Raw genomic sequence first — 14,042 nt, forward strand, 5'->3', positions numbered from 1 at the left:
TCCAGCATGCAGAGCGATCTGTATGATGAGGACTCCTGGGAGAGTTTCTTTCCCTTTGGCAGAAGCACTAGTTGCTGTTTCTTCCAGTTTGTGGGGAATGTTCCCTCTTCTAGGCATGTATTGTACAAGTCTACAAACCTCTGGATGAGCGTGACAAACACAAACATTCAATCAAACGATTCAGAAATCGCTGCTCTCTGTATCGAGAAGATTAAAATTTTAAATCAAGAGATAACAGACGTTTTGCTTTCAGACAGTGGTGCTTCGTGCCACATGACGTCGCGAGCGAATTTTTTTTATGCTTTTGCTCCGATTTATGGGGAATGTTATCCTGGGCGATGGCAGACGATGCGAGGTCAGAGGCCGTGGCTGTATAGAGATCGAAAGATACATTGATGGCAGATGGATAGCTGGATAACTACAAGATGTTCTCCTGGTTTCAGATCTCAAGAAAAATCGAGGTCAAGATTCTACATAACGGTCTGGCGAGGTTAACTCCCAATATCAGGTGGGAGAATTTTTCATGCCGATTTGTGTAAATCCATGCCGGTGTATTCTCTTGGTGGTGCGCGCTATTTTTTAAATTTTAAGGACGACGTGCCTGGCTATCGGGTCGTATATTTATTAAAACAGAAGTCTGATACGTATGATAATTTCAGGAAATTTGAAGCACTGATGCAGAATCAGCGTGGCCACACTATAAAGAGGTTACGGACTGACGACGGATTTAAATTTTGCAGCAAAGAAATGAAGCAATTTATGGAGATGAAAGGCATTATTCACGAGACAACAGCACCCTACACCCCGCAGCAGAACGGACATGCAGAGAGAGAAAATCGCACGATCGTAGAGTGTGTAAGGACCATGATCAACGCAAGAAATCTGCCACACCATCTATGGGGTGAAGCAGTAGCAGCGGCGGTGTACCTGTTGAATCGCACCCCGAATCGAAAATGTAAAATCGTTACAATTTACGAGGTTTGGACAGACAAGAAGCTTGTAATTTCACATTTACGAGTTTTCGGTGCTACGGCTTATGCGCTTATACCGGCGATGTTTAGGAAAAAACTGGACTATAAGGTGAAGAAGATGATCGTGGCCGGCTACCAGAACGATTCGTGCAATTATCGACTGTATGATGCCGAAACTAAGAAGGTAATTGTTTCACGTAATGTCACTTTTAGGGAAGAAAATTTCTTGTATAATGATAAACTGCGTCAGGATGATGTACGAACCAATGTCGAACCGGAAGAAGTCCATGAAGAGGTGCACGAAGAGCCACCAAAGCAGGGAGCTGCGCAAAGCTACCCAACAGCTGACCAGCATCCACACGTTCAGAAAGCTTCGTACAGTGATTCACGAGCTGCACATACAGGAACGCCAAGATTGCGAAGCAGGGTCAGTCAGATATTTGACTCTGACTTGGATCGACTTGTTCGAATTGGAAAAGTTAAACTACTAAATTTCAATCTTCAGTAACAAAACTCAAACAAACTTTAAATTTTACTAAGATTGAAAGAGAACTACTAATCACGAGCTATCGATTCTAAAAAGTGCGTGTTGTTGTGTGTCTTCAGTGATGACTGGAGCTCTTTACTCTTGATTAGACATCTCCTTGAGACGCGAATGGACCCTTTCAGCTTCGGATTCCGTGGGCAGGTAAATCACCTTGACCACTGGGCGTTGCAGCTCGGACGTGGCCGTCCTGACCGTTACGACTCGTATCTGACCATCTCGTCCAGGGTGTACCTTCGTGACTCTCCCCATAGGCCAGTAGGCAGGTGGGCTGAGGTCCTCCTTTAGCAACACCAAGTCGCCCTCGACCAGCTGGCGACCGGGGTAGAGCCATTTGTTGCGCTGCTGCAGGTGATGGAGCACCTCCGTCCTCCATCTAGACCAGAAATGATTCCGCATAGTCGAGAGGTGACGCCGTCTGCAAACCCTGGAATTCAGATCGACCTCGTGAAAGGGTTCGGGTAGCGCCCTTAAAGGTGGGCCAATTGGAAAGTGCCCTGGAGTAAGAGCCACTAAGTCGGTAGGCTCGGAGCTGATTGGGCACAACGGCCGCGAATTCAAGCACGCCTCAATTTGCGCAGCCACCGTGGTCATCTCCTCGAATGTCAAGCGCGTCTCTCCAATCACTCTGCGGAAGTGGTGCTTGAAACTCTTGACCGAAGCCTCCCACAATCCTCCGAAGTGTGGGGTCCTAGGATTTTTAGTATTGTCCTTGAGCAAAGCCTCCGCCACCTCCTGGGAAAACGCAGACGAGCTCTGAAACAGTCGATCTATTTCAGTAGCTGCACCTTTGAAGTTTGTGCCATTGTCGCTCATCACGACCTCGCTCAGACCGCGGCGCGCAGTAAATCGCCGAAAAGAAACTAGAAATGCTGCGGTTGTCAGGTCCGACACAACCTCTATGTGTACGGCCCGAATCACCATATAAATGAATATACAAACATTGCTCTTAGTAGGCTTGGCTTTTCAGCCTCGAGAGAACAGAATAGGGAATGGACCTGCGTAATCCACATCCGTAGCCAAAAACGGTCTCTACGGAGCAACTCGTACAGCCGGGAGTGGCGCCATTTGATGTTGCCTATGCAGCGCAGGCATCTTTGATACACTCCTCGGACGATTCTTAGTCCTCTAAGAATCCAGTACGTCCTGTTCACGCAGCTGAGCATCAACTGCACGCCGTCGTGCATCGTTTCTCGATGCACCTCCTCAACGTACTTCTTTACTATCAGACTGGAGCCAGGAAGGATATCCGGGTGCATCTCGTCATAATGCAGAAAGGAGTTCTGCAACCGACCTCCGACTCTGAGCAAACCTCGCTCACATATTATCGGAGCCAAGCGAAGCAGTGGGCTTCGAGTAGTCAGTTTCTGGCCACTCTCGATGGCCTGAGGTTCCTTCTCAAAATGCTACGCCTGGATGTAGCGGGTCAGTCCCACTCGAGCCGCATTCATCTCCTCAGCAGTCAGTGGCCCTGCGCAACGATCTCTCTTCGGCTTGGCTGCATTGAACCGCAACCTATAACAGTATGCCAGGACTCGTAATACTTTACTATAGCTTGAAAACTTGTCCAGATACGACAGCGGAGGCGAAACTTCCTCTTGTCTGCCTTTCAATCTCTCCTGATCCAGCCAGGACCCTCCCACCATAGGGAAGAGTCTCCACTGTACACCAGGCAGTGTTGTCACAATCTGGCCTCTCCTGTTTGCGACGAAAGTTGGCCATCTAGACGGGTGGCTGCCCTGCCAATCCAGGACCACCTTCGAGTCCGTCCAACAATACACAGCTTTATGCTTCAATGATACACTGTCCATCAGGTGTTTTAGCAACTTAATTAGCATAACAGCTCCACAGAGCTCCAACCTAGGCAAGCTCTCCGTTTTAATCCGAGCGACTTTAGTTTTTGACATGATCAAGGTAGCCTTCTCTTCTGGGACTACCATATACGCCGCGACCACATACGCTCTCTGAGATGCGTCGGAAAACCCGTGAAGCTCTCAGGCAGTCTGAGAAGTCGATCCAAACCACCTTGGTATACGAACCTGAGTCAATTCAGGAAGCTCAGTTCTCAAGGATTGCCATTGTAGCAACAAATCACCAGTCAGCGGCGCATCCCAACCTACACCGTGTATCCATAAATCTTGGAGAATTAGCTTGGCTCTAACAAGAACAGGAGCGAGCCATCACAACGGGTCAAACAACTTCGAAATTTCCGACAAAATGCTCCTCTTCGTAATAGTTTTTGGAGAGGCAAGTACATTAACCTCAAATCGAAACGAATCACTAGCTGGCATCCATCGCAAGCCCAAAGTTGACACAGCCTCATCCCAATCTAACGACAACTCTTTTTGCTTATCGGCTTGAATACCGTCCAAAATCTCACCACAATTTGAAGCCCATTTTCCTAGCTCCATTTCCACAGAAGCGAGCAAAGCAACAAGCTGATCTCTGATCTGAACAGCCTCAGAAACCCTGTCTGCCCCAGCGAAAGCGTCATCAACGTACATATTGTGACGAAGTACTTGCGATGCGAGGGGAAAGTCTCTACATCCCTCCTGAGCCAGTTGCACAGTGTACAAATCGACAAATACGGAGCAGATTTGGTACCGTAGGTAACGGTTAATAAACGAAAATTCTCGATGGGCTTCAAAACATCGTCTTGCCAAACAATTCTCTGAAAATTGACGTCGTCAGGATAAATGCTTATCTGCCTAAATTCTTTTACTATGTCAGCCGTAAAGACAACTCCGAAACAACGCCAAATCGTGATGATAATAGTCACGTCAGACTGGAGCTTTTGTCTAGTCAGCAAAACATCATTAAGAGAGATTTTTCCGTAAGAACCGTTGTACACAATTCGAAACTTCCCGTCAGGTCCTACCTCCATCGAATAAATCGGATGATGCGTAAAATAAAACACATTGTCCGAGCGACGAATGCGAGTCACTGTTTCCATGTGACCTAACCTCAAATAATCACCCATAAATTTATAATATGCAGCATTCAGCTTAACATCCTGAGCTCCAACGCTATGCCGAGGCACCACCTGCCGATCTTCGGCAGCACGCCTGTGGCTCGGCCCATCGCGTTCCGTATCCCGTGTTTCTTAGCGCGTCGCCGTTCGACGCGCTCTCAACTTTTCCGGCGAAGCGGTGCACGGTATGATATGCGCATCGCTCCAGCATTTTCCGCTCCGGAATTTTAACGCTGATAATCCTAATTTAGCCAATCGAGAAGGCAACGGCATGAACGGTCACAACAGTGTGCCACCGGCGCCGCCTATGCTCCCTGGTGGCATCTTTCCACCACCACAGCCACCGGTCGAGGCTGTCGTCCGCAGTAATCTTCCAACATACTGGAATTTTCACCCCAGATTGTGGTTTGCACAGATGGAAGCAACTTTCGACGCCAATGGGGTACGATCAGACCGCAACCGCTACAACCTGGTCGTCTCACAGCTGCCCCAGGATGTTGCGCACAAAGTCTCGGACATCATCTTACAGCCGCCGCAGACCAATCGCTACCAGGCGTTACGAGAGGCAGTCCTGCAGCGCCTCCGCCGACACCCAGCTCCACCAGGTGCTCAACGAGGTTTGCCTGGAAGCAAGCTCTTGGGTTACATGAGGACCCTCGCCAACAACAACATCTCCGACGGGGCCCTCAAGGTTAAGTGGCTCGACCTGCTGCCATCATACGCCAGCCGCATGTGTCGCGTTCTCCATGCGACCTCGCTGGACGAGCTCGCCAATCTCGCTGACCAGCTAATGGCGCTGGAGATGTCCGTCAAAGCAGTCAACCCGTAACAGACTTCAGCGCCATCGAGCGGCGTATCATCTGGTACCGTCTCGCCTCTCCAGGAGCACGAGCTGACGTTGCTGCGTCTCACCATGACTCAGCTTCTTTCCACCGTCCAGAAGCAGACGTCGCTCTTCGAGTCGCTCACTGGAGCCATCGCCAGGAACAACATTAGCAGCAACGGCAACAACAACAACAGAGGCCGCGCCCGCTCGCGCTCACGCCCTCGCCAGACGAATACGGCAGCTCCAGGCACTCCCGCAGCGAACAACGGTTGGTGCTGGTACCATCGCACGTTCAATCACGAGGCGACGCCGTGCAAGCAACCCTGCATGTATCCAAATGCGGAAAATTAGACGCGTCTCCGCACCCGCAAGCAGAAGCGGTTGGCGCACCGTCAGAGCAGCGCTTGCACGTGTACGACCGGGAATCAAGACTCCGTTTCCTCATCGACACCGGCTTGGCAGTCTCCCTCGTACCTCGCTCGTATTTCAAGGAGCAGAGAGTTCGCGGCCCACTCACGCTCAGCGCAGCCAACGCGCCGACCATCAACACCTACGGCACGCATGCGATGTCTCTAGATCTGGCGCTTTCAAAACCCCTAGCGTGAAAATTTATCTCCGCAGATGTCAGCAACCCCATCATCGGAGCAGATTTTTTGGCGCATTTTGGCTTAGCTGTTGACCTTCAGCGGAAGAAGCTCATCGACGCAGACCACATCCATCACGCAGCCGTCGCAGTAAACATCTCTGCTGACGTTGCGGAGGGAGTTTTTTCTGACCTGCTTAAGAAGTATCAAGATCTAGCCACGTCAGGGAGTACGACCATCGCTCTACCCGATCTCTCTGCCCTTCACCACATCGTCACAACTGAGTCACCAGCGGCAGCGCAAGCACGTCAACTTCACGGCGAGCGCCTCGAGGCAGCGCGAGCCGAATTCAAGGTTTTAATCGAGATGGGCATTGTGCGTAAATATATATATATATATATATATATATATATATATATATATATATACATATGCTCAGTGATGGCTTAAAATATAGTATATTGAATATATAGAGTCATTGTACAAGTATTTCATGGAAGCAAGTGTCGTGATGAGTTTATTTTTTCAAGAATTTAGTCTAGGTGTAGTGTAGAAATGTCAGTTTCTACTTTTATTGGTCCACAAATCTATGTCTAAAGATGCAAATACATGGTGATCATATAGAATATATATATATATATATATATATATATATATATATATATATACACTGGCTAGGAGTAACCCTTGACCCTGCGTTGGCCACCCACATTTGGCATTAGTCGCGATAGTGCAGCACCGACTTTTGCTGCCTTATTGCTCACCCTCTTGAGATGCTGCTTAAACCTTAGTCTGTCGTCCATGGTGATTCCCAGGTACTTAATGGTCGGCTGAGTCTATTTCGTGTCCGTCCACTTTCAGCGTTATTGTCTCTATTTTCTTCCTACTAGATATAAGGATAGCCTCCGTGTTATGGCTAGCAAGCTCAAGTCCAGTCTGCTTTAGCCAATCATGGATTATACCTACTGCCTCGATAGAGATTTTCGTCACCTGTTCCTTTTGCTTCGCTACTACCACTACTGCAATGTCATTTGCAAACCCTACAAACGTTACCCCTTTGGGTAGCTCTAGCCTAAGTACTCCATCGTACATAATGTTTCACAATCCTGTACTATCCGGTCTAACAGTTGTCTGAATTGTTCTATCGACGCGTTAGTAGAAGCATAGTATCTGTAAATATGTACGCCTGCGATCTTAGCGCGTACGAATCCTTCATTACGTCTTGTCATTTTTTTTTTTGGAAAGCGTGTGTGTGTTTGTGTGGGTGTGGGTGTAGGTGTAGGTGTGCGTGCGTGCGTGCGTGCTTGCGTGCTAATTATGCATACTTATATCATAAGAATTTATATTTCAAATTCTTTTGGAACGTGTCAAAATATTTTAAGGGGATGTCGGCGCAAAAGCTTCCCAAATCCGCCACGGGGTATTTTGTATTTCCAATCTTCTGGAAAAACAAAATGCCCGGTCGAATATTTCTTTCGGTAAAACGATTCATTAAACTTAACACTACGGCGCCACAGACTCGCTATTTCATTTGCAAGCTTTATTTCAAAAGTTTTATGTAAAATTAGATTTCAAGGTTGGCGCTGCAATCGCATGAGTACGACGAAGTACACGTAAACATCTGTTAGTATTTCCAAGATTTTAGATAAACAAAAAGTCCGATCGAACTTTTCTTACGGTAGAACGATTCATTAAACTTAACACCACGGCGCTACAGACTCGGTTTTTCATTTGCAAACTTTATTCAAAAAGTTTTATGTAATAGAAGAACAATGTTTTTTGGGACGACATCCCCTTAAGGAGGTTCGATAATAAAATGAAAATGGTTAGAATGTCTTGAAAACAATTAAAATCTGTTAATAAACATGCGACACACCTGTTGGTAAAATATTAGATTGATTGTCAGTATAGTTTTTGCAATAATTGCCTTCAAAGTTCGGCTCTTATACACAGGCTCTTATGGGATAACCTTAAAAACGGTCACTTAGACTGCGATTGCTCAAAAATGGTAAGAAGAAAATGAAAAACTTTGTAAATTATTGGAAAATGATTTATAAACATGTGCACAAAATTGTAAAACGATTGACAACAGTAATTCTGTGTAGTGAACGAAAACGTAAACAAAACCGCCAGCTTGTTGGCTGTGAGCAGGGCTGCGCTGTGCGGGGGGCCGCGCGAGGGGAGTCACTCTTCCCCGCAAGCCGGGAACTATCGAACCTCCTTAAGCAGTCGCACGATTAACTGCAAAACGGTTTCCATAAAGTATGCAGAAAGTTTGCGGAACATCTGCAAAATTAGCTGTAGGACCAAATGCACAAAGTATTTATGCAAGCTGCAGCAAACTATGCCGATAACATGCGTGAACGATAAAGCTAACGCTGTAAAGTTTGTTACGGCTTTCTGCATAAGTAATTAGATGACAAATTGAGGTTGAGATCTACTAATTTTCCCTTCTTACAGAAATAAAAATGTATTGATATTGAGAGTAAAAGTAATATTAGGAAAATATAGATTAAAAATTAATATTAGAAAAAAAATTTTGTAACAAAACTTAAATTTTTCACTATTACAACATTTTTTTAAAATCAAATTTTGAAAACAATATTATTTTTCTTCAATTTGATATAACTATTAAAATAACTTCTATTGTTTATAATAAGATCATAACTAAACTTTTCTGGCTGCTTTTTGCCGTGTGTGCTGTTGCCACCCGGGCGCTGATTTTTGAACCACTTAGTTTATTCGTTTTGGCGTCTTGCTGCTGCTAAAGGAAGTATTTGCACCCTTTGCCGTAGTTTCCTTTGCAGCGTAGCAAGAATTTTCTATACAGAAAATCTCATATTATCAACAAAAAATATCAAAAATTTGGTAATTTTATGGAAGTTTAAGTTAATAAATCTTGTGACAAATATATTTATCATTGTTTTCAGAGTTTAACATCTGTCAAAGATCTCGGCAAAAAGAAAATAGAGATATTAAAATCTTTAAGCAGTCTTAAAACATTAGAACTTGGGGAATGCTCGGATTTTCCAGAAAAATTTGGCACTGCGGTATTAAGTAATTTACATAATTTAGAAAGACTGCGTCTTGAAAAAGGACAAGGATCATGCTGTACTTTTGATATTCTTGAAGGGATTGCTAAACTTGGAAATCTTACTCAATTAGAACTAGTAAACTTTGACGTAAAAAACGGTTTTGATAAATATTTGGCAAATTGCAAGAATATTAAAAGACTTTTAATAATACCTACTTATGTATCGCAGTCAGCAACGTCAAATAATATGATATTGGGCGGTGTAACTGAATTATCCGACAGTTTAACTCATTTTGTATGGGGAGTCACTCAAGAATTACTACGAGTAACAGAATTATTTGTTGATCAATGTAATCAAATGAGTAAGCAGATTACTGGGGATTCCATACCAGTTTTGAAGCCAGTTCCTTGCCTACATCTGATTGACGATATTGCTGATAGTAAAACGCAGAACCATAAAGGTAATCTTTAATATCTTATTATTATTATAATAGTATATTTTGTACTAAAGACGTAAAGTGGTCTTTTAGAGAGAGAGAGAGAGAGAGAGAGAGAGAGAGAGAGAGAGAGAGAGAGAGAGAGAGAGAGAGAGAGAGAGAGAGAGAGAGAGAGAGAGAGAGGAGAGAGAGGAGAGAGAGAGAGAGGAGAGAGAGAGAGGAGAGAGAGAGAGAGAGAGAGAGAGAGAGAGAGAGAGAGAGTGGACACGCCATTAGCTCGTGCTAGCTCGCCTCAACTCATACTGCAACTGCACGAGGTCAAAAAGTCCAATTAGTCCTTGGTGCATATCATATTTTCTGTAACGCGCGGAATTATTTTCGTGTTTTTTCGTATGCGTTGAGCGGGGTTGATGTGGCTAGTTTTTGACATGGCAATCACGCTCTTGTTGGAACAATAAAGAAAAGCAAACTTTTTTTTCAAAATCAATGCCTTGAAAAAAAAATAGTACATTGTACAACTAGGGGCAAAAATGAACTCATCAAAAGGAATCACTTTAGTTCCGATTAACAGGTTCGAAAAATGCGAAAATTGTCAAAAAAATATATATATATATATATATATATATATATTTTTTTTTATAAGGATATTCATAGGCTTTTATTATGTATAGATAATGATAAGAAAATTTAATGGAGCGTCCGTGGCTCAATTGGCTAAGGCGCACGCCTTGGCCGACCGAAACACGCTTGCTTAAGGGGTTGTGGGTTCGATTCCCTGTGAAGTCAATTGGGTTTTTTTAGTTGTGCCACATATTTAATTTAATTCATAACTGTGATGCGTTCTTGCCAAACATATTACACAATAAACTTTCAATGATGTAAGTTAAGCATCGAAGTATGTGTTTTGTACTTGTATGAATGACCATTCGGGTAAGTTCATTAACACTGGACAAATTTTTTTCTTTTTGTTTAGAATACTGATAATCTAGTTAATAACATTTCACTGTCCAACGAATTTTTCAGTTTATTTTCCGCGACGTTAAAAGCGATAATTTAGAAAAGCTAGAGAGGTGCCTGGCAGAGCTGTAGGATAGTTCAGACTGGGATATAAAAGAGATTCCAGGCCATACCATCCAACAGCTCCGTTTGTCGAAATTCTTTTGTTCATCCTACTTTTGTGTGCTCGAGCTTTCTTAAAAATGTTATTATTGGCTTCTGTTACAACCATGTATAAGTACTTTATATAAAGGTGGTGGCATCTCGTACCACGGATACTTACTTATACATATATTGGCAATTTCAACAGTAGGTTCTAAATTTTTCCTAATTCGCCATTTTCTTGCATGTAATTATTTGTGAAATCTTGTGATATCTCACTATTAGATTTATGTTTATTTCTGTTACTTGCGCAACAGTTTTACTTTCTTTAAAAAAATGAGGATATCATCGTATCTTACATTGTATTAAAGTAAAACAAAATTTCTCCAGTTCTCCGGGCCACTAGCCCTACGTCACACTTTTTTAGATATAACGTTTTCTTTTTATAAAAAAATGATTGACTATGAACATTTTGGGCCTCAAAAAATATTTAGATGGAGACGTGTTGGTTCATCCGGTTCTCTCATTTTTAGCAAAGAATTCACAAAATGCTACAGCTGATTTTCACATTTACAGCGCTGCATTTAAAAATGCTGCAGCTAATTCTCATATTTCCAGCGCTGCATTTACAAAATGCTGCAGCCGATTCTCTTATTTTTAGCGCAGGATTTACAATGCTGCAGCTGCTTTTCATATTCCCACTGGTGCATGTAGAAAATAGTGCAGGTGTTATAATATTGTACTGTTTATAATATTTCCTTGTGTACAGTATTCAAAGTGTAAGTTTTTGTATCTTTAATATTTGATTGTTCTACTTTGACATTGTTTATTAATAGAAACTTTTAATATGGTCTATCTTTTACTCTACATAGAGCCACATATAACTGACCATGACAAAAAAGTGGTGCTGGCAGATAGACGCCAACTTTATTTTATGACTGTTCTTGTAATTTATTTATTGTCAATGCGAAACCTAAACTAATAGGAAATTGTTTTGGACGCATATTAAATGATAGTTCTTCTTTAGATGGTGATAAAGTTATTCTTGGTATGAAATCTAATTTTTCGATTTTCTTTCTATTTGAAATTTCTCCTTGGATCGAATGCTTTAAAAATTGTTTAACTATTAATCGTTCTCCATTACAAAGACCTTCATTAAATTACTTAATAAACTTATAATGGCTCTAATTTTTAATTGTAATTTATGTGGAGATACATTAGGTATTAAAGAAATCAGAAATTCTGTAGGTAACATAACACCTACGTTTTCTCCATTTTCTTCTTCTGCTGTATCTATACTTAAATATTCAATGAAATGTCCTTCCATAATAGCCAGTATCTTATTATTAATATCAATTAGACCATTGTTTTTAGGAGCAAGAATTACTTGATCCTTTAATGTTTCGTCATTAATTTTTATGTTATTTCCAAAGATTTCTGTAACAATGTCTCCTTTTGATATCATGTTTACAGGTATTTCAAATAATTTATTTTCTTTATCATATTTAAACGTTTTGCTTCACCTACGTTTAATAGCCATTGTTTAAAATTGTTATCGCTGTTGGATACACGAAGGTGATTCATTCAATGCCGTGCGTCTAACATTCGTCCATAAGTTGCTATACTTCACTGAATTGTCGTTAACTTCAATTCGACTACCGTGTTGAACTACTGGTAATGTTTGCCTAAAATTTTCTGAATCGGGCATAGATTTACCACCAAACATTACTTCTATGTGACATTGTGACGAGGCACGAGTCTCGCACATGTAAATACGTATGAAGGCGGCCGCAATCGACGCGGCATGCGCAGCGAGCGCGCGTGCGCAACGAACAAAAGGCGAATCCGCACGACGTGGATAGAGCGCGTGCGCGCAATATCCTCAAGGCGAGTCCGCACGAGCGTGTACGCACCTATACACATCCGCGCCGCGCGCCTTTATAAGAACTACCCGCAACGGGTAGTTCTACTCGAGCTCCACTCCAGGTAGTATCGTGCGCACACGTTACTACAAGGAAAAGCGAGATTTAGACACACGCCGACGAAATCGTCTCGTGAACCCACGTGACGATTAAGTAGACGAACTGAAACCCGAAACTCCGAATTGCGATCGTGAGCACACGAGGCAACCCAAGACATCCGAACGACACCGAGCCTCCTCTACGTGGGCACACGTAGACGACACCCGGTGACACCGTAAAATCCTAAACTACATCCCGACATATTGCTGCCTCCCTCTGCCACTGTAAGCCCACCAAGATAAAGTGAAGAACGAGACGAGCGACGAAGATTTGTGGAGCTGTGCGCTCACGACCCCACAAATCCGAGGGATGCCCTCAAAACACCGTGACGCTATCCCGACCGTTCCTGTGCGCACACAGAGCGGTCGGAATCGTTGTTACGCAACAAATTCGGATCGGCGTAGCCGTGCGCACACGACTACACCATCCCGAATGAATTTCTAACCTCAAAATCCGCCACTGACCCGTAATACCGTCACGGAACCGATACACCGATGCTGCACCCGCCGAATCATTATTGTAACGAAATCGCGTAAATATTCTTATAATTTATTAACCGCGTTAGTTTAAACAATTTTACTTGTAAAGGCGAAGTATTTTTAACGAGACGCATAATTGATTTCTGTTTCAGCCGGAATTTAACAACTGATTCCAAATACTATTGTTTAACTTAGACATATACTTTGTTATTGTTAAGAATATAAAAACAGACTCTTTTTTTTGCCCCTTTCCCCTATCCAGATCCTGGAGCCGACTGACTATCCAGTCTCTCTTTGAAAGATAAACCGTTACAACATAAATCTTGAAAGAGTCTATCAACTGCTTCTAAAGCAAATTTTATTGATATTGCATTTAATATTATAATTTGTACATCTTTAAGTTTTCTTCCATTTATAGAATTAGGTTTTCTATTACCTATGTTTTACAGTCATTAATATTCAGTAGTAATTTAAATAATGTATGTACTGTTCTTTCATTATTATGTAAGTTCGCTGCAATATTGGTCCAAGCAACACATAAAAATGGTACAGTATGTAATTTTAAGTAATCTATTAAGGGGACACAACACCTTTAAACTTCGAAAAAATCGATTTTCTTATTGCTTATTTCGACAGGAAATATCCGTAGAACACGCTCCTGAAATCTGATTATCAAAAAAAAAAAAAAAAAATTCCTGCAAAGTTATAAGCAAAATACTAAAACAAAATTCTTACCATTTTTTCGTAAAATTGCTTATTTTTAATTTTATGTCTAGTACGACTTACAATTTTAATTTTAAGTTTTATAAATTCAATCTTAAAGAAATTTTCATAGTAAATGTGAAAAATACTAGTTTTAACGGACCTATGTGTTACCTTTGAGGCTGACTTTGCTGTTGATTTTTGATTTTCTTTACATAGCCTGCCTTTTTTCTTTGATGTTATCGCGACTTTTTCGGATTGAACTGAGTTTTCCTCCTCAAACTCAAATAACCTAGTCTCCTTGTTTAAATTGTGATTCGTTATTGTCCAATTCTTTATATCTTCGGGTTTATAAACATCTCCGAAGACCTTGCT

General features: G+C 42.3%; 1 protein-coding gene across 1 annotated transcript in view; it reads left to right on the forward strand.

Moving 5' to 3' along the window:
• Positions 1–14,042, forward strand: part of LOC100116976 — a 163,508-nt gene that overhangs the window by 130,928 nt on the left and 18,538 nt on the right. The window contains exon 10 of the mRNA XM_032602143.1: positions 8,827–9,391. Coding sequence (XP_032458034.1) covers positions 8,827–9,391 — 565 coding nt within the window. The remainder of the gene's footprint in view (positions 1–8,826; positions 9,392–14,042) is intronic.

Source organism: Nasonia vitripennis (assembly GCF_009193385.2).
Source record: "Nasonia vitripennis strain AsymCx chromosome 5 unlocalized genomic scaffold, Nvit_psr_1.1 chr5_random0002, whole genome shotgun sequence".
Classification (NCBI taxonomy): domain Eukaryota; kingdom Metazoa; phylum Arthropoda; class Insecta; order Hymenoptera; family Pteromalidae; genus Nasonia; species Nasonia vitripennis.